The sequence below is a fragment of the Ostrea edulis genome, chromosome 9 (genome assembly GCF_947568905.1).
Source record: "Ostrea edulis chromosome 9, xbOstEdul1.1, whole genome shotgun sequence".
Lineage (NCBI taxonomy): Eukaryota > Metazoa > Mollusca > Bivalvia > Ostreida > Ostreidae > Ostrea > Ostrea edulis.
In genome coordinates, this window is record NC_079172.1 from 52893187 (window position 1) to 52914279 (window position 21093).

The following is a 21093-nucleotide window of genomic DNA, read 5'->3' on the forward strand; positions in this document are numbered from 1 at the left end:
GTCCCGGAGGGCAGGTTTTCCGTGAATATTGTACTTCGAGGGTAGCTGAAGCATCTTACTGACCAAGAAAATGTCAATCCATGTAATTGTATATTGTTAACATGTTGATTTCCTTTCCGGTACTTGAAAAATTCTTGATGAGAAAGTCAGCAATATCTTTGATTAATAAAGACGAATATTTAAAAAAAATTGATTAGTTTCATTAGCGTGAGACAGGACATTCATTCCAGGCAACTTATCGCGGAGATTTTCCTTAAATTGACGCTGACATGTATTCCCTGAGTACGTTTTTTTGTATTCTGTTAAAGCTGTCAGCCACGCGTATAGTTTAATACTTTTCTATAACACAGGGTATTGGAGTGGAGTGAATCTAGGGGTGCAAGGCATTCTAATCCTAATTTTACACTACATTCAACCCAAATCTGACAATTGTTTTCAGTCATAACCCCATTTCCTTGAATATTCAATCCCGCACTAGATTTGTGAAGTCCTTGTTTTGTAATGTACATGTATATGTATCTTAATTATTTCCATCTTACATTTCAATTCTATATCCTTCCTTCCCTTTCCACATTATATCTTAACGCTGTAACAAACAAATTAAAAATCGCCGAAGTGATGCACGCACGACCGCATAAAACCTCTACCGAGTTAACACTACCAGAACTGCCGTTAAAAAAAAATGAAGAAAATGTTATTGAACACTTTATGGTGTTTTTTTTAAATATATATATATTAATTTGTCAGTCATTTCTTAGACATTTGTTCCGTGTCTGTCTTTAGTAGTGAAATTCAAACAGTTTTCGAAAGTCGCCATCTTTTGTTTACATATGATATCATGTGCGTAAATTTCTCGAATAAAGCTTGTTATTCCACTAAATATAAAATAGACCACATTAAGATATTACATGCAGATATTAAAAAGACGAATACAAATGACAGCAAATAGATTTTTATTTCTGTCGCATATGTCAAGCGTAGTCGGTAATTAGCCGGAGACGATTACCATTTTCACCTTGAAAATCGTTGTATCCAGGGGTTTTTTCCCTCTCGACTCGACGGAAAAGGTCGAGCGATGTTCCGATTGACAAAACCATACGATATGTCTACGTCATAATTCACTACTACAACATTTAAAGCATCTTGATCCCCTTCCGTCATCCATTTTTATACAAACACTCTTCAGGAAAAATACGAGTTGTAAGTTGTACTGCAAATAGTTCTTGCCATGTTATCCGTCGAGTAAATGCTCCGTCATCCTAGAAAATTGGTCATTTATGGCTTTTGTAAGATATTCACGTCATTTTATCGATGGCATTGTTCGTAATTGAGGAACGACCGGTTCAAAACTATTATCGCTTTGTCGAGGCAAATAATCAATATATTGTAGTCGCGATGCATTAGTTAATTTGTTCATCGGGTTTGATTTTTTCAATAACAATTCATCATATCATTTTACTGTTCTAAAGCATTTTTGTAACGAACAGAAGATACTATATGTATTAAAGATGACCTTCACCTCTGTTTCCATGATTCAGAAATCGAACTCCTTTCTTCAACCCGCAATATTTTATCCCGGTGAATGGACAGTCAGACATTTGTCATGTACATTATATAATACAGGTGTAATATTTCATGCTTATATGTCATTTGGTGTTAAAAACAAATATCAATTATCAATTTTAATTATCAAAAGAAATCGCAATACATGTAATTCTTATAACATATGTATCATAGCACCATTCCATTCTCGTAATTATTCCATTCTCGCAATTACGAGAATGGGTATTGTAGTTTTCGTTATTACGGCGGATGTGACCGGTCGACAGGGGGTGTTTACGCCTTCTAGGCACATGATCCCACCTCTGGTATGTCCAGGGGTCCGTGTTTCCCAACTCTTTATTTTGTATTCTTTGTGGGGGTTATGAGATTGATCACCGTTCGTTATCTTCATCTTTCATAAAATACCCTAGTTACGACATATTCTTTCGAAGTTACCTCTGGATACTAGTAGTGATAATCCCGTTATTACGAAAAAAGATTTGATAATATTACACGAGTTGATTTTCTCATTATCACGAGAAAACGTAATTACGAGATAACATTAGGTTGATACTTTAAATTATCAAATAATGTTAATATAAAATGGTCCATTATATGGCAACCGAATGAATGCAATATATCAAAAATGCCCTTTACATCTGAAAATAAGAAACTTTCTTTGATACTTAAAAAATTAAACGCTATATGTGCCGTATGAGACAGTGTTTTTTCGATGTTGGAAACCAGACCAAAATTTTGTAAACTTGTATGATAAACTATGAAAAATAATATTTGAAAATGTCGCCAAATTATATACTGCTATTAAAGGAGTACTGGCCTATTTAATGCAAGGAGGAAAATGGTAATTTTCTACTAAGGCATGTTTATGAAAGAGTGACGTTTATGGTGGACGTGCGCAAGCGCGGGAGAAAATATACAATGTACATGTAATTGGAAACACCATGGGAGAAGGGGATGTCATTTACTAGTATGTAGTCGTGTTCAAACAATTTTATGTTAAACATGAAATTTAACTCCCCTTCTTTCACTGCTCTGAGTGGTTTATACTAGCCCGTTTGACCGTCCTTTATCGCTGAACGTGTTGCACCAACAGCCTATACAGGTCGTCCACGTTTCGTGTCGCCATTTACTTTTCAAATTCAGATTACGACGTCACATGATTATATTCATTTAATTAATATGGTTACTAAGCTCTTTAGCTCATATAGTGTAAAATTTTTAATATCTCTAACACGGCTCCTATGTTGGCCCTGAGGTCATGGTTTTGAGAGAAAAAGAACCTACATTGCAGATACGCTGTACCTGGTGGATTTTTGACAGGAAAATTTTCCCTATGTACTCATATATCTACAAATGTATACATGTATAAAACTATGAACCTTTACAGTGGGCTAACTCTGGTTCCAAAGTTCATGGAATGAAGAAACTTTAGTCTATACTAGTCTTCGTGAGGATGTTTGCCTATTCATTAGACTATGACATGTAAAACGTTGCACTATTATACAAATCTTGATCTAAAAAGTCTCCAAACTTCGTTTGGGGAACATGATGATAATAATGTAAAAAAAAAAAAAAAAAAAAAAATGAATAAAAAAAAACAACTCTCAATACACCTTGAAAATGACGGACTTTTGAGTCATAAAATAAATTTTTAAAAAGTTTCAATATTAATGTATCAGATACACCCATGAAAGTAAACTCATTACATAAATGATATGTGTTTCAGATAACGAGCCTGTGGGGTTTATTCGTAGCGTGCATACCGGATGATTACTTTGATGAATTTCACAAAAGACAAAAATATCAAATTGTATAGCATGCGCATGTGCTCTAAAATTTCAAAATCATTATCTGCACGGAAACAGCTTCATATCGCTGTACACAAGGATGCGGTCCCTTGTCGAAATCATTCAAACGTTCACTTATATCTGTATTCTGTGGAATCCAATCCCTGCATGGTATTTCAAAGCACGCTTTGATATCAGGAAGAGTCAGACCTTATATATTCCTTGTAAAATGAGAGTTTAAATACCCCATATTTTAGAAACTGTAGTGTTTCAAAGTAAATATGCAGTGGTCGGGTACATTTATATGAGAATTCCTTTGAAATTAGTAATTACTGACAAAATCTAAAAAGTGAAATACGTATGCATTGTCTGGTGCGTTAGTAAATGGGAAGATAGTGAACACCTTTGAAATACCTTTTGTAATCTCTTGGGAAGAATGCGATAATAGTTTTATAACATCCGGATTATATAATGCATATTTCTTACCGTAATTATGAATAAGCCAGTCTTTTTATATGCGGTACAAAGTCTTGTATATATTGTTTTGCTTTGACGCCGTAATTTGGAAATCACTTCGATAAGTTGACAAATTTATAATTAAGATATGAGGTGAGAATTTTCATTAAATAGGATTTACGATACTTTAGATAAATACATTTGACTTATATATGGCATTTATTGCTACATGCCTTGCATAACTTTGTAGAGTCCTTACTGAAAATATCAACAGCGGGTGTTTTTCTATATATCGATCAATAATTCACAGCTCTAGAATGCTGAAAGATGTGTTCTTGATTAAATGCATTCACTCTATGTACAAGGATATATATGCCAAGCTGGCGATATTTCGGTTTTAGTAAATGTGAGGATATCATATCCTTTGATGAAGACCAGCTTTTTATCATTTGTCAAAATGACACCTAACTCAAACTACATTGTAATTCACACAATCATTAATTGTTTTTGACCGAATCACGAAATGTTCGGAATGTGGAGAGATGAGTTGTACTTCGTTCTCAAGACTGAGAATAAATGTATAGAAACGAGAAAACAATGGAAAAGCCCACTGGAATTTGATTTCCAATAACGAATATATTGTCTAAACATGCAGATATTTTTCTCGGTGAAAGCGTGGCGCACCCCGTGCTGTTGTTACTCTTACGAGATAAATGATCACGAGTGACTAATTATACCAATATAAATGTAAATCGCATGGCGATCCCACGGTTTACTTTTTTATTGATCAATATGATGCAATTTTTAAATGGTCAGTACGCCGACTTGGAATTTCCGAGAGCATTACATGAATAGGGGATTTTCGAGATCTTCCGTGTCCGTGTTTATTCTGTATTTTAGTCTTCATTTCCGGTGTATCGTCATTAACGTTAATAAAAGTGTAACGCCTGCAGGCATCTTCTCTCCCCCCCCCCCTCCCCCCGAAAACGATGCTTCGTGCCCGTTTCTCCCTCTTTGGGTAATCCGCATTACATCCCTCTGCCACTGCCATACACCAATAACACTTGCTCTTAATTTCGGCATTAAAACCAATAAGTAGAATATATGAATGAAATCTTCTGACTGTTAGCTATACCGGAAGAAAGCATGCCTTCAAAAATCTAGTCTCGCTTTCCCCTGACTCTCGCTCTCGAAACTTTGCACGAACTTTGACAAAAACAATACCGATTACTCAGTAAGTCTCGATTTGAAGTCACAAAATTAAAATAGGAATTGTACCAGACTCTCGCTCGTGCAAATTCTCGAGAGCGAGAGTTTGGAGAAAGCGAGATCATAAAAAATAATCGTATAATCACGTGACGTAGATTTTAGAACACGTAAACATATATGCACGGAACGGAAGAACCCGAAAATCCCCCTATTCCGTGTCATGGATTGATTGATTTTTGTATTGAATATTTCACTCATATGGAGACGTCACCAATTCCGGTGAAGGTCTTCAAATTTAGGCTTATGCTCGGCGCTTACGGACATTGAGCAGTGAGGGTTCTTTAGCGTGCCACACCTACTGTGACACGGGTCATTCGTTTTTAAGGTCATCTCCGAGGACCCGTGACAATCACACCAGATGTCGAGCGTTTGGCAATGGAATTGTCACTACCTGTTTTAACGACTTAGGTCTGTCGCGGTCGGGATTCGAACCCCGACCTTCCGCATGCGGGGCGATCGCTCTACTTCTTGACCACCGCTGCGGTTCCGTGTCATGGAAAATCATTGGGTAAGGTTTATCAGAAATATTACCTTATAACCGTGATACTTAAAAAGCTGGTCCTCTTGGAAAGTTCGTCCGGGTTTCAAATAATTGCGGATCTGATCTTTCTATTTAGTGGATAAGTTACATTTTTGAGTGAAAGTACATCTGTTCATCTTACGACAAAGAGTAGCAAAAGCGTCGAGTTGCTCCGAATGCCTCGATCTTTGAAGTCAGTCTGTTGACCCGTGTGATTGTATATATGAACGTACGAAATTAATTCATTTTCGTCCTAGCTTAATGATCCCTTGCACAGGAGCTTGTCTTACGGATTGTGGGAAAAAATATGAATCTCTTAAAAGTCACCTTTGAAGTTAAAGATATATGTACCGACACGTTTTGGTAATTCATACATCGTTTAAATTACACCTCTGCAAGAAGAAGGGACAAAAGTCGCAATGTTGGAAAAATACCTCCATTCAGTTCAAAACGCGTTCCTGTATTACAAACTTAGAATCTAGTGGATTATCGTGGTACAATTCGCTGCCTAAATGATGATGTATTAATTTATCGCCGATTGCCATGCGACATGCGTTATATCAAAAGAAAACAGATACAATTTCATCGATTTTGAGGACCATCTCGTTAAAGTCGGAAAGAACGGAAGTTTACAAATACGACGCCTGGCTATAGGGAAAGTGCCAAAATTTGAAATATCATAATCAGCATAAATGTTCAAAATGTCCTCGGCATTCTTAACAAATGCATGCCCGGTTAAAAATCCTAGTAACTTTATGTATAATAGACAAATGCCATAAAGTGTAATTTTCAATATTTCGATTTTTAGTAACAGCTCCTTCTCTTATATGCATTTCTTGTCTTTCTATGGTAGCAAAACCTGGACAGTTTTCAAGTTTTTTGCTGACATATAACCCTTGGTCAAGTGTACAATTGAAGCAGCTATTTCTCGAATAAAAGAAAATATTTTATTTCACTTAAACTGTACGTACTTATATTGCTGAAATATTAATTCTTGTTTTAAGGATTCAGATTCTGTACCATACGATATAGGTCGAAATTGCTCTTTAAAAAATTAAAAATGACGTCAATGCTGCTTAAAATTTAATACAGGAAATTTCAGGAAATCAATACCCAGCCATTAAATAGAGATTGTTGAAGACTTTTTATTTTCCTACTGTGTGATTACATTACAGAGGTCATTTTGTCTTCAATTTAAATACTTTAATTCCATTGAGAAAGCCCCCCACCCCCACCCCACACACAAACCCTTGAGCTCGGTGAAAAGAAATATATTTGCCATGTAAAATATTAATTAATAGTTTGGACACCCTGGAAAAATAGCAAGGGTGGAGCCCACTCCCCTCGGAAAAATGTCTGGATCCGCGTATGTATTTGTAGTTGTACTCGCCAACACATTAATGTCCAGTTTTATATTAAATCGATACTTTCATTTATCTCGCATAGTCAATTCACTGCCTGTACATATACACTTTCATGGAATCACATGCATATATAGATATCCATGGTAACGCCATCTAGTTGCGTTATTGAGATACATGTACTACAGGTGCTAACGTGTTTTTCTGAGATAAAGTAGATCTACCTGTCACAGGTAACTGTAAGTATGTTGTACTGTGTACTGTTAGATACTATCATAGTATGAGGAATCTGGTTTTCTAAGAGAAAATAAAATGATTATAAAATAAAAGTAAATTAAAAAAATATATGACGAAATGTGACTTTAAACTGTATATACACGTCTTCCCTATAGTTTACTGATAAACTTGTGTACTTACTGTGAGGAGAATTGCTGAATGGGAATTCTCTTATTAGTGAATAAAATATTGTTTAAATGAAATTAAACATAGAAATCAATGAATTAACTGATTTTATATACATATATATATGAACAAACCTATTTTTATAGACAATTCACCTAAACATCAATGACACAGTGGTTTCAGTCTACAGCATATAGGTATGAATTAATTAAAGAACAAAAAATCATATAGTTTGGCATATTTGGTTTTTGAAACATGTCTACTAACTGTCCATTATACGGCGGTATTTATCTTTCAATCAAATAATGAATGAAAAAATGCTTGATTTTTGGAATATTTACTTCATGGTTAATCTGCTGTGTTTTCCTCCGATTTGAGAACAGCTGGTGATTTGGGGGATTCAAACAATGGACTCCTATTGCTGTCATGTGGTCCACGTCACGATGGAATTGGCACGATTATACCACCGTACCATCGTGCTATCATCCTCTTTATCATGTGTATTCACTGTGTAGGTACGCGTGCGTGAACAGGTGGAAGTTTGAAAAGAGCTATGACTAACACAAGGAAGGTAGTCGGAAACATTTGTGTGCATGTACGAGTTGACTTTTGCACTGATTATTATAATTAGTTAACTCGTCCTACCTTTCATTTGGACGAAGAGGACTTATAATTCGCTACGTACAAAACAATGATTAGTAAGCCAAAATCATAAACATGTAATCGGCAGTGTAAGTACTTTTGTATATTTAGTGCAGTTTTAGTGTCAGTTTTTTTGTTGTATATTTTAGCCATCTTATGTAAATATTTGTGTTTGTTGTTCATATTAGAACTGGCACCCATTCAATTGCTCCCTTTTATAATTATCATTCTATTTCACTCAATGTTATGGAATACACGTATAACAAGAGACATACATGTATATAAGAATATGTTATATATGAAAGGTGAAGATAACAAACAGTAATCAATCTCATACCTCCTACCGGTATAAGTAATACAAAATAGAGAGTTGGGCAAACACGGACCCCTGGGTATACCAGAGGTGGGGGTCAGGTGCCTAGGAGGAGTACGCATCCGCTGTCGATTGGTCTGATATAACAATGAAATCGCTAGCATTTTGGAAACTCTTTCAATATATCTAAAAGATATATATATTACCTGGTAACGATGTACTTAGGAGAATCCTAGTAACATTGACAAATGTTTCCGACTATATGTACCTTGCTTGTGTTAGCCATAGTTCCTTTCAAACTTCCGCCTGTTCACACGTAAATACCTAATAAATACATAAAGAGGGCGATAGCAGCATCGCACTATCGTAGTATCGTACCATTGCGGCGATGATACGAATGAGCACGTGGCAGCAATAGGACTTCATATCAAACACATGTACTGTATGCACGTGCTTACAAATATTTTCGTTAAATTTTTATTACATATTACGAAAAATGTCCACAGCTTCTGGGGGGCGGCAATCCCCAGACCCCCTGCTTACAGATATTTCAAACCTAGCTACGCCACTGTAAACACCTTATGATGATTTAAGGTAAGAGGCAAAATCATGGACACGTCATACGCTATTTGTAAAAGTGTCTACTATGACATGCAATACGATGAGTTTTTAAGTATGATCTTCAAATAATATTATGCACGCCCGTTCTGGTAAGTTAAGTGCATCTATCTTATCAGCATAAAAATGGGAATACAAAGAGATTTGTGGGTTAAAGAAGAAATTGAGTAAATCCATGACTTTTGGTCGATATTCGCTTTTGTGAAAAATGAAGCTTAATTGTGCCTGTAAAACTATACGTATGGCAGATCGAACATAATCTCTAAAAACTCCGATCGAATGTCTGCTATCACGTGTGCGACAGAGATAGGAATTATTGTACATGTTATCATAAAATTCTCCATTTCTGGTAATAATATGCTATTACTGACTTTTGTTGAGGTTGATATACGATTATCACCCCAAGAAACATGATTTTTCGCCTTGGTCAATATCGTGTTTCATGGAATGATGATAATAATGGATACAAATATCAGTACTTGTTAAAGCGCTAAGCATAGTTGCAGCGCTTTTTTGTCACCAGTTGGGTTGATTTTACCACCACAAGTGAACCGACTTACAAAACAAGCCTATTGGTCTGCGACATGTATCTCCCTATGATGTATCAGACAGGGAACCAATTTAGCCTGATGTTAGTCCTGCAACCATTGCCGTTATTTAGGTATCAAAGTGAACTTGGCAATTGTAGTTCAGTCATTTTTTGCATGAGCGATTTTTCTCTCATTTTACTTAATTTTTGTACACAGGAAAAGGAAAGTTAGTGTCATTTGTAGAATTAATAAGTTGTTTACAAAATACAAAATAACTCTGAGACTGTGCTTCCCGTGGTGAACTTCGACTATATCTATTTACACACATTTGGAAAACACGTGTGTTGTTTGTGGGTGAAAATCATGAGAAAATGCAGTGTAGGTAGATTTTTCCCAATGTCAACAGACAAGACAACATAAAACAATTCTGACTGTGCTATTTTTCATGAATTTAACAAACTGATTTTTTAAAATGATTTTTTTACTATATGCAATGTAGTAATATATAAACTAGTGAAAATAATACTTGTGTGTTATTTTGTATCTGTAGAACCGACCAGACCCAAACATACAGAATGCGGAATCAAAGAAAACTCCACTTCCGCATTAATGTACATGATCTAGCATCAATTTCTCCTTTTGATCAAGTTCGTGATGGTCTGTACATTCAGAACTACATGTACTAGTACAAAATGAAAATATTGCACCTTCGTAATGTTGCCAAAGTAGATAAATTTTTATGTAAATATCAGAATTCACATGTTTAACGCTGATCAGTACTTTTGAATTTATATGGTAACATTACAGGTTGCGATGGCTCAGTAACCGGGAGGTTGTGAGTTCAAGCCCTGATCGTGCCACGGCCTTATCAAACCTAATACGTAAATTGCTCCTTCCCCAAACGTTCGGCATTTAGAAGTGAGAATCACGGGTCTTTCGGATATGACCTTAAAAACGGAGTTCCCGTGTCGTAGCAGGCGGTGACACGTTAAAGAACCCTAACTGCTACGGCCCTCGGCGCTAAGCGTAGGTCTAAATTTGTTGCTAAATATTAAAATTTAGCTTAGATATTCAGAACAGGACATTTTTTCTAGATTCCAGCCCTCGGGAGCAGTGATACTTTTCGCTAGTACTCAGGTGTCTGGTGACCGATATGGCCTGTGGGCCTCTTGTTTGTAATAGACATTGTATCAATCTACAATGATACTTTACTTTTCAACACAACAAATCGATACAAATGATTTAGGACTGCTCGCTAGGAGTTACAGGGATTTATCTAAATGATTTTTCTCAGTTTGCATCTAATTTAAGTTTCATAGTTACATGTATTTATCGATTTATTAATTGGCTACTTTCTACTGTCTGTAAGCTTTTGAAAAGACCATTTGTGAAATACTAATGTTTCAAAAGTTGCCATCTTAAAAGTTTATAGACAGTAGAAACTGCATGACTTATTCAGAACGATAAATGAAGGTGATCAGCGAGGAAATCACATATTTTGGATAAATCATTGGTTCTATATTTATTTTTGCATTGGGTAGGGTGTTATTATAGATAAATATATGCCCGCTATCCACACTTCAGGTGCCTGTGATTCAGTGCGTTCGCTTCATGACTGGGAGGTTGTGATTTTGAGCACCGCGCATGCCATGGCCGCCTCCGACACAAATAAATAGAATATGTAGTATCTGTTCCTTCACCAAATGCTTGGCATTTCAAAGTGAGAGTCGCGGGTCTTTTGGAGGTGACCTTAAAATCAAAGTCATGTGTCGCGGCAGGCGTTGGCACAGTAAAGAACCTCACTATTACGGCTCCGAGTGCCAAGAATAGGGTGGTCTGTATTGGAAAACGCTTACACATACCTTGACATTGGCTCTCGTTTACACGAAAGTCCATGCGGCAGAATTATAGCTCTGTTGAAAAAAAACCCCAGAATCCTAGTCCCCCCCCCCCCCCACACACACACACAGAGAGAAGCCTAGTGCAACCAATTTAAAAAGTGTTGTCGCTATTTGTATCTATTTTAAACGTCTTAGGTCTGTAGCTTCTAGGAAAATGAAAGTAAAACCGTTCAGACGGCAACTGCATATCGAAAAGAGAAATCCACACTTTTGTCAGCGAGCTAAGATACTCTGTAATCCATAGAACCTTGCAATTGGATTCTAGAATTAATTGATTTTCAAATTATCCACCCTCCTGTATGTGTGCATATCTTTACAAATATAATAACATTATGTGTGTGTACTTTCGATGAATTTGTCTTTGACAATTCAAATAGAAGTTTAAAAAAGCAGTGTTTAAGGAGTTATGATGGCAAATTAAAAAAAGATGTGCTGTTACATGTCTAGAACTTAAAGTGCAGCTTTACTAGAATGCCATTTAAAATAGCACGGTCCTCCACGATGCAGGTTTGAACATTTGACATTTAAACCAGCAACCTCTTCATACATGATACGAAGATCATGAGATTAATAGGGATTTATCTCATCCCGTGTTTTGCAATTGTTTTAATTATCATACAGTTATTGGATCTATTGCACATAATAATGTATCCGGTTATTCCAACACTATCGATGACGAACGGTGATGCAAGTGTTTAAATTGTAATTATAGCAATAAAGATTAAGCAATTTCTGAAGGGCATGGGAAAAAAGCTCCTAATGTTTCTTTGAATGATACACAAAGCTTTGATTTCTTTGACGTCATTCTGACTTGTTATACACTGGAGACTGTTTGATCTTGAACTTCTCTGGATACTGAATGGGTTGACAGTACTTAGCGTCATCAAGTAAACTAAACCATGATATGATATAAAATATATAAAAGTAATAGAAGAAAGGTATTTCAAATAAATTATTTTATTGTTTAAAAGAATTTCACCGTACTCTGTTAAGCAAAAAGTAATAGCTACTGATCCGAAATATTGTTTTTCTTGATATTAATCATATACATAATGTATATAAAAAATGAGACGATTTCAGTGGAACTTAGGGCAAGATGTTTATGAAAAGATGGAAATGATGCACACACAACTAAACATGGTATTGAATTTCAAACGCAAAACAGTAAATGGGGGATATATGAAGAAAACAGTCCATGACTGAATACCTCATAAGGGATCATTAAAAGTCACGAGACATTTTAATATTACTGAATTATTTTCGACAGTAAATTATAAATGACGAAATCACGCCAAATACATGTTCTTTTTACCACCATAAAAATTGCCATACATGCGGGCATTGTCAACATGGAATACATATTTTAAGATCCGCGTTATTGTGCAATAATTAGTGTTCTCCCTAATTGAAACAGATTTATCTTACTATCCTATTAGGAAGCAGAATACCGATATCTTAATTTCCTGTGAGAATTATTGTTCTTTACAGGGGGAAATTATGCAATGTTTAAAATATTTTAATTCATTAACATTTCTTACGGCATCAACTAAATTCGTTGAATCACTTTTGAACACATATTTTAAATTTTCAATGCTTTAATTTTGAAGAACCAAGTGGAAAAATATGTCAGCAGAAATCATCGCAATAATGTATAAAATACTGGATACTTCTGAAGCAAGTATTTTATCTATTGTTTCACTTTTTATTTCAGAAGCATCACAGCTAAGAAAAGATGGGTGTCATGGAAACATTTTGTTTCGCCGCCATCTTACTTCTACTTGCAACACCTCATACGGAATCTCTCTCCATCAAACGGCGTTCACCGAGGAGTTCCAATGACCTCACAGCCGCCTTAAATGTCTTGCGACGCCATAAAAGACAGACCTCCGACGTCGAGTACCTGCGAGACTATTTATTAGAAAATCAAGACAGAATTCCGGAGCCTTACCTGAACGTTTTAAATGACAATTATGACCTTAATTTAGGAAAATTCTACCCTCATCAGGCTCTTCCAGAGAACCTAGTAGATGAACAGATGCTTATAGATGCATACAAAAATTATAAAGAATCCACTGTCCCCTATAAATTAGATAATCGAAATGTCAAGCGATCTCGAACTGTCCCAACAAAGGCTGAACTGGCAGAAATATTTGGAGACTTCAACAGAGCCCCTGAAAGAACCCACAAGCGACAAATCTCCATGCACCACACAGATTCGGAATTTGCATCATACGGAAATGGCTTGGAGCAGAAATTAAAGAGCAACAAAGACTTACCGTCGACAGCGAGAGAAAATTCCAGAAACGACATGGCAAAAGACGACAATGACATAAAAACAACCGGAAAACAGCGAACCCCAGTAAGCACAGATGAGCTGAAAGATGTGTTTGGTGATGATACTGAAACTAAAGATAGTCCATCTGACTCTGCGGCTCCTACAGAACAACCACTATCTGGTGCAACCCAAGATAAGAAAACGGAACGAAGTGCTCCCACTGAGGGCGAACGATTTCAAGAACTTACAAGTTACGAAAATCTGGCTAATATCAAGGAGAAAAGGAAGAGAGTAGAAAAACGTGATTATGACTCTGAAATGGAGCTTTCCCAGTCTGTTCTCGATTTGACAAGAACTGTTGCAGCTCTTCGAGATGAGGTGTCGCGCTTAAAAATTGCTGAGGCTTTAGAAGATAAGGAAAATGACCTTCTTGCATCTGCTTTAAAACAGGCAACATTAGGCCAATTGCAAGGCACAGAGGGCAATTTGGAGAAGGAGTATTTGGATATTCAAAATGCAATAAGAGTAGAAGAACAATTACAGGCAATCAGATCTCCTGAGAATGTCCAAGACGATGAGTCGAGTCAGGAAGAGGACGAAGAGATTGGGGAAGGGGATCTTCCAGTGGCTGATAAACGAGAAAATATTCCTTTGGGATTGACGACAAGCGAGGATGCAAACATCGGACAGTGGTACAGGAATCCAATGAATGAAAACAATGCAATGGAGGAGGAAGGTAGGGCTTATTATGTACTAGAAACCCTTGGTATAAACCCTTAAAGTTTACTATGTTTTGTTTATTGCATGTATTTGAATGTCTTTTGTTGATTGGCTGTGAGGGAGAGGTCGAGTGCTTATAAAGTATTGTTTCTTTTTTTTATACAACTAACCATAAATGTTGTACTTTGTAAATTTTATGTTCAATTCGTCCCGATTTCAGAGGCAGACAAAACGCTAAGAAAGTTTGCTGCAAAAGCTCTCGCTTACAAACATCATCTCAAAGAGAGTAAGTACAGATTGCACAGAAAGCACTTCAAAACCCAGGCTGCATCGTGATCACCAAAAACACAAAACGATGCACATCTAATTTTAAAAATATATCGCCTGTATTACATGCATGCAAAAATCCAATATCATTGTCTTTGTATTCTGTATAATGTCGTTTTGTGCACAGGAGTGGTGGTAAAAATCAAAGCTGTAACAATATAAAAGTAGATACGGGAAGTAAAGCTGTAACAATATAAAAGTAGATACGGGGAGTCTTTATTCTGCAATGTGTTTTGTAGATGAAAATGAGAAAGTCATTGAAGAACTCGTATCCAACCTGAATCCCACACAAAGACAAGAACTAGCGGAAGGATATCTTGCCCAAGGTCCCTATGACGAACCATCTAACGAAAGTGAGGGGGAATTCATGTAGTTATACTGATAAAGATTTTTTTTTATATATAAAAAATGGTTTTCGTAGGCTAAGGGATTTGTATTTACATAGTACTTTAGGTATGTGGATTAGGAATATGCAGAAGGAAAGTCACTTGGGTTCAGAATACAGTATTGAACAATGGGTGCTTTCCCGAGTAGATTCTAGTGCATTCACAATGACTGTACTGACCTGTAAAGTTTTCTGGCATTTCGTAAAACGGGGTAAAGTGTCAAATGATGATACAGATACACCCTATTTAGGATGATATGGTTTTATGGTAAATTTTATCAAAACTACTTGGATTGAAGTTGAACTACCAGTTGAAAATGTTCAAAAGCTACATATATTTAGTACACGGTTTACACCAGTTTTTGGATTATGCCAGTTTTTGAATATTTTCTGATTAATCCCAAGATATATTGATATTTTACATATTTTTTTAAAATATCATTTCTATCATTATGCATAATAATTAGCATTTGCGTGATTTCCATTAACAGGTACGCGTTAATCTCTTGAGTCCTATTTTTGAACATACCATTACGTCATCTCAGTGATGCGTTAAAATATTAAAATACACCATTGCGTCGACAAAGCACACTTTTTCTAATATAGGAAGGACTGCAAATGTGAAAACTACGAAGACAGATTCGGACACACCACACATTCACTCAATAAAAATCCCTCTAACGCAACTCTGGGTCAAATGCTGTCTGACATGTTTCATGCCAATTGGTTGTTCTTTACGTACTGATTTCGACTACAGATTACTCCGTTCACCTGATCAAGTTATAGGGCTCACGGCAGGTGTGACCGTTGTACAGGGGGTACATACTCCCCCTAGGCACCTGATCCCACCTCTAGTATGACCAGGATTCTCTGTGTTTACTCATCTATTGATTTTTGTATTATCTATAAGGTTTATGAGATTGATAACTTTGTTGTCTTCTCTTGTTCATTTATACATGTATTAAGACCCCCCCCCCACTAATGTTTATACATGTATTAAGACACCCCCCACTAATGTTTATACATGTATTAAGACACCCCCCCCCCTCACTAATGTTTATACATGTATTAAGACACTCCCCCACTAATGTTTATACATGTATTAAGACACCCCACTAATGTTTATACATGTATTAAGACACCCCCACTAATGTTTATACATGTATTAAGACACCCCACTAATGTTTATACATGTATTAAGACACACACCCCTAATGTTTAGGCGTATCTCATCTGTCAAGTGAAGCATTCACCTTTTGAAATTAAAATCTTATTGGATATCAAAACATTTCAACAGAAATTCTCAAGGTTCTCTATATCTCAACAAATCATGTAGGTTATTGAAAAAATAACCTTTAATGAACTCCCTCGTAGATATTAAACTTCCTACATTAGAAGAATTGCAACTGTACTTTAACAGTAAAAGTACATGTAGCAAGACAAGAAACTGAGGCTCTCGATGGCATGGTAAATAAATGTAACCCTTATTGCTGAATGGCCCAGGGATTGTATCATAGGTCAAATGTTGTGGCAATTCACGAAAAGCAGCTACTGGCATCTCAATATAAGTGAAAGATTATCAAAGGGAGGACAAATTTCCAACAGCCATACCAACCAAACTTTCCTCTAGATGTTTGAAATACAATCTCATAAGGGAAGCAAAATCTCATTGGAAAATTTTGAATGACAATGCTAATGATGCCTCTATATGCATGAAAGAATCGCTAAGGGACGTAACTTCCCAAATCACTATTGTTACCTCTAGGATTTTTTGGGTGTTAGGGCATTTCGTCCTTTGAGGGAAACAAAAGATTCTGCAAAAATACTACATATTTATAAATCTTACAGAATTTGTATTACTGGAGGCCTTCCAGAATGCATGACGAGTCCGAATTTTTCACCTTGGATTTGTCAGTTTTATCTGCACATGCGTTAAGAATCAGAGTACATGTAATAAAGTGTTAAAGATAAAACAAAAATGAGTTTCTTACAATCTCTGTCTGCTTGATCGCTTCAATTCGTCTATTTTTTTTAAATTACTGTTCGTAATATGCTGACTCATTGCAGATAACTGTCCTGGTGTCAATTACCTGATTTCCCAGTGTTCTGTAGCAAAAATGGCTGGACTTGAAATAGACGATGATGCCAAGAATCTTTGTAATAGACACGAAATCTGCTATTCATGTGTAAGTCCATGACATTCTTACATCTCGTTCAACGTCTATGACATATGTCTATTTCAATGATCACAGATTATTTCACTTAGTAGCATGATGTATATAATAGGGTATACAACTCACTGCATTAGTGATGACCAGGCTTGGAATTCTTGAAAGAAACTTAAGTCGAAAATTGGACTTAAGTCTGAGATTGTGCTCAAATTTTGACTGCTCAAATAAAAGAAAACTCAAAAAATTTGACCCCCCCCCCCCCAGAAATCCTAGCTAACTATGTAGGTCCAACATTGTAGAACAGCACCTACATTGTACAGACACTATATACATGTACAGACACTATATGCATGTACAGACACTATATACATGTACAGACACTATATACATGTACTGTCAATATTAGAGAACGTTTACATTGTACAGACACTATATACATGTACAGACACTATATAAATATACTGTCAATATTAGAGAACGTTTACATTGTACAGACACTATATACATGTACATACACTATATACATGTACTGTCAATATTAGAGAACGTTTACAAGACTACGTATGGCAAATAGTCGAACAAAGAAAGAAACGACTTTGAAATATATTACATGTACATTAATCATGAAAAATATACGTATACAGAAGTTACACTAACTCTGTCAAATCCTTTATTACATTTTCAACACTGAAATACTATCCATTGAATAAATAAAAAATGATATTTTCACAATGTGAAAACAACTACAGTGAGAAAATAACAACTGATTGTGACGTCATGTTATGTATTTCCTTAAAGATTTAAAATAAACATGTTCTAAAACCAAAGAAATTGAAATAAACAGAAAATTCAATGATTTGTAGTTGGTTAGAATTTATTTCACTCGTAAGAAAATATTTTTCGTGCTTCGCACTCGTAAAAATATGAAACAAATCCTGTCTTACTCGTGAAACAGATTCCATGTCCAACTACAAAGCACTGAATATCCTCTGTTTCTTTAGCAGTATGATACATGAATGCTTTTTCATGATACGACTAACGTCTGAATATGTATATATATTGATGATCTTCAGTGCTTCTGAAGATTGGAAATGAAAGCGCTAAAGCTTTACTAAACGTCTTCGTGTTTCGTTTTTCCTTTTTACCTATACTTTTACCGATCATTGCGAAAAGAATTTATTTCTGGATTCAGTTTTAATATCTCATTGTATCATCTTGCATACATAATTCAATGTCATTAATTGTGTGTATTTGAAGTTTGAATGTTATCCCTTCTACTGCCTTGTAATCTATAATGTAGAAGTAATGTTCTGTCATTTAACATCGATGTAAGATATTATATGCATTAGTACAAGATACTGATGTAAGATATTATATGCATTAGTACAAGATACTGATGCAAGATATTATATGCATTAGTACAAGATACTGATGTAAGATATTATATGCATTAGTACAAGATACTGATGTAAGATATTATATGCATTAGTACAAGATACTGATGTAAGATATTATATGCATTAGTACAATTATAAATAACAAGAAGATACTACATGTAAAGTGGACAGCTATTGGTGTTATGATTTGATAGGAACAAAATGAATAAAGTTTTGTGATAAAATTACCGTGTACTTGATCGGAAATAATTATAAGCTATTACTTTGAACGATAAGTGTAATGGGTTAGATGTCTTGATTTCGTACTCGAGAGAAGAGGTGAATTTGATACCGTGGACTTAACGTAAATTAAACCCCATGGAAATCATAAGTGAAACCGTTCTCATCACCAGCATATCATCATCATTATCGTCGTCGTCGTCATCATTATCGTCATTATCATCATCAACTCTACACAAGCGTGACCCTGTAATACAAAAAAAGTCATATATACTAAAATAAGATAAAAAAAAAAATTCTAATTTGGATTTCCAGATAATGATTTAAAACTTATACTAGATTTGACACTTTGATTTTCTTTTCAGGGAGGAACATTATCTTTCAGTCAAACAACGTGTGATGCAGGATTCCGTGGTGACGTCATAGAAATATGTGGAGAGGACACAAAATGTATTGAAAACAGCGCAAAATTTCTGTGGTTTTTAAAATCAGAACATACGTACAACTACGGTTACCTCGACAAATGTGATTCTGGTTGCGTTCGAGATTTTATTAAAGGACTATGAGGTATAATTTTAAAAGGAAACAATATATACAATGGTTCTTTTTTCATTGAACCTGACCACAGAATGTAAGACCCCTGTTTCAATATTTGGAATTATCCTTGATGCTTTTGATTGGGCTTATATTAGTTTTAGAAATAAAGGCATTAGAGTAAATATGATGCTTGTACATTTAATTGCTAATTAGAAACATCAAACTGTATGTCCTAAATTTTGTTTGTATTCGGGGGGTGGGGGAGGGGGGTATGTTTATTGTATTTCCTTTGAATGATTGAAATTTGTATGTTCCTTTGGGGCCCCTAATATGAAATTTATTAAGGTTTTAACTTACACTAGATGACCATATGTCATCTTAATATGTTTGTACTTTGATCGGTTTTAAGACAACATTTTAAGTGAGAATCATATAATACAGAAAGTTTGTGATTTGTATATAAAGGTTACAGTTTTTAATTTTTCATATTTTACATGGTAAATAATTGATAAATATGTCTAATACATTTTATGTGTAATTTACCGTACACTAAGAGATAATACCCTATGTGCAATTTATTGTACAAAAATGCAGGTTTACCTGCCCTTTATTTATCAAAACGGTGGATATTTGTAGAATGTGTACCTCCCATTACAAATTTTAAACCCATCAATAGATGTGTATTACTCAAACATTCTAAATCAATTTATCAAAAATAAAACTTTGTAATATTTTATAAAAGTTATCAAATCATATTTGCATGATTCTAACGTGGTCTGCTTATAAAATTGTCTTACTTGTAAGAGAGATAACTCTGGTATTCAATGATACATTACTTTGATAATTCCTTTTATAGAGATAGATCAATCCTTTTAAAATTTAGATTTTGGGGTGGAATGCAGAATCCGCTTTTATTGCCTGTTATGACACTTTTCGAAAAAATATGAAAATTGCACTTCCGTGTGCAGACTTTCTATTTTGATATAAAGTTTATGATAAAATTAAACATTAGTTATGTAAATCTATTGTGGTCTGTTTGGATGCAAAGGAGTTTCTGCAAAATAGTCTAAAGTTTCAAAATCTGGATAATTCATTCAAATTGGAGTTTATTTCAATAAATGAACTTTCAGAATACATGCATTTACCTTGTTTTTGTTTGTGTGCTTGACCTCTATTCGGATGTTTTGGTAGTTAAGACGAATGATCTAATGTGGACGAAACACACATATACATACAAAATATTTCAAAGTCCGACATTCAGATATTATGCGAGTTTGAATTATGCGAGTTTGAATCTTGCACCGAAAAACCACAGACAACTTTTGTTGCATTTTACTGATCCTTGCCAAGTGTTCTTGATTTGTGGTAGATGCACGCTGTCTGGTCACCCTGTGTGCTAAGTAGATTGTTGTCTCTCTGATGGAAAGCTACATCATGGAAAATACTTATTTACCCTAGACATTGCTCAAATGACCTTGGTTCAGGGTCAATAAACACTGAGGAATGATTCTGCAACAAAAATTATATCCTCTTGTGTATGACCGGTTGACAGGGGATGTTACTCCTCCAAAGCACCAGGTCCCACCCTGGTATGTCCAGGGGTCCGTGTTTGCCATACTTTTGAATTTGTATTCTTTATAGGAGTTATGAAATTAATCGCTCTACACTATCTTCACATTTTCTAGTAAAAAGATCAGGAG

General features: G+C 35.3%; 1 protein-coding gene across 5 annotated transcripts in view; it reads left to right on the top strand.

Annotated features, from left to right (window-relative positions):
• The window catches only part of LOC125658777 (uncharacterized), a 41548-nt gene extending 21015 nt beyond the window's left edge, over positions 1 to 20533 (top strand). For 2 of the 5 annotated variants that reach the window (XM_048890176.2, XM_048890177.2), the window contains exons 2-6: positions 13074 to 14373; positions 14578 to 14643; positions 14924 to 15037; positions 17137 to 17255; positions 19222 to 20533. In XM_048890176.2, the coding sequence (XP_048746133.1) occupies positions 13095 to 14373; positions 14578 to 14643; positions 14924 to 15037; positions 17137 to 17255; positions 19222 to 19422 (1779 nt within the window). In that variant the 5' untranslated portion in view covers positions 13074 to 13094 and the 3' untranslated portion in view covers positions 19423 to 20533. Of the gene's footprint in view, positions 1 to 7503; positions 7556 to 13073; positions 14374 to 14577; positions 14644 to 14923; positions 15038 to 17136; positions 17256 to 19221 lie in introns of those variants that run through there. The other 3 variants (XM_048890178.2, XM_056149560.1, XM_056149559.1) reach the window with 2 other exon arrangements.
• The last annotated feature ends 560 nt before the right edge of the window (positions 20534 to 21093 follow it).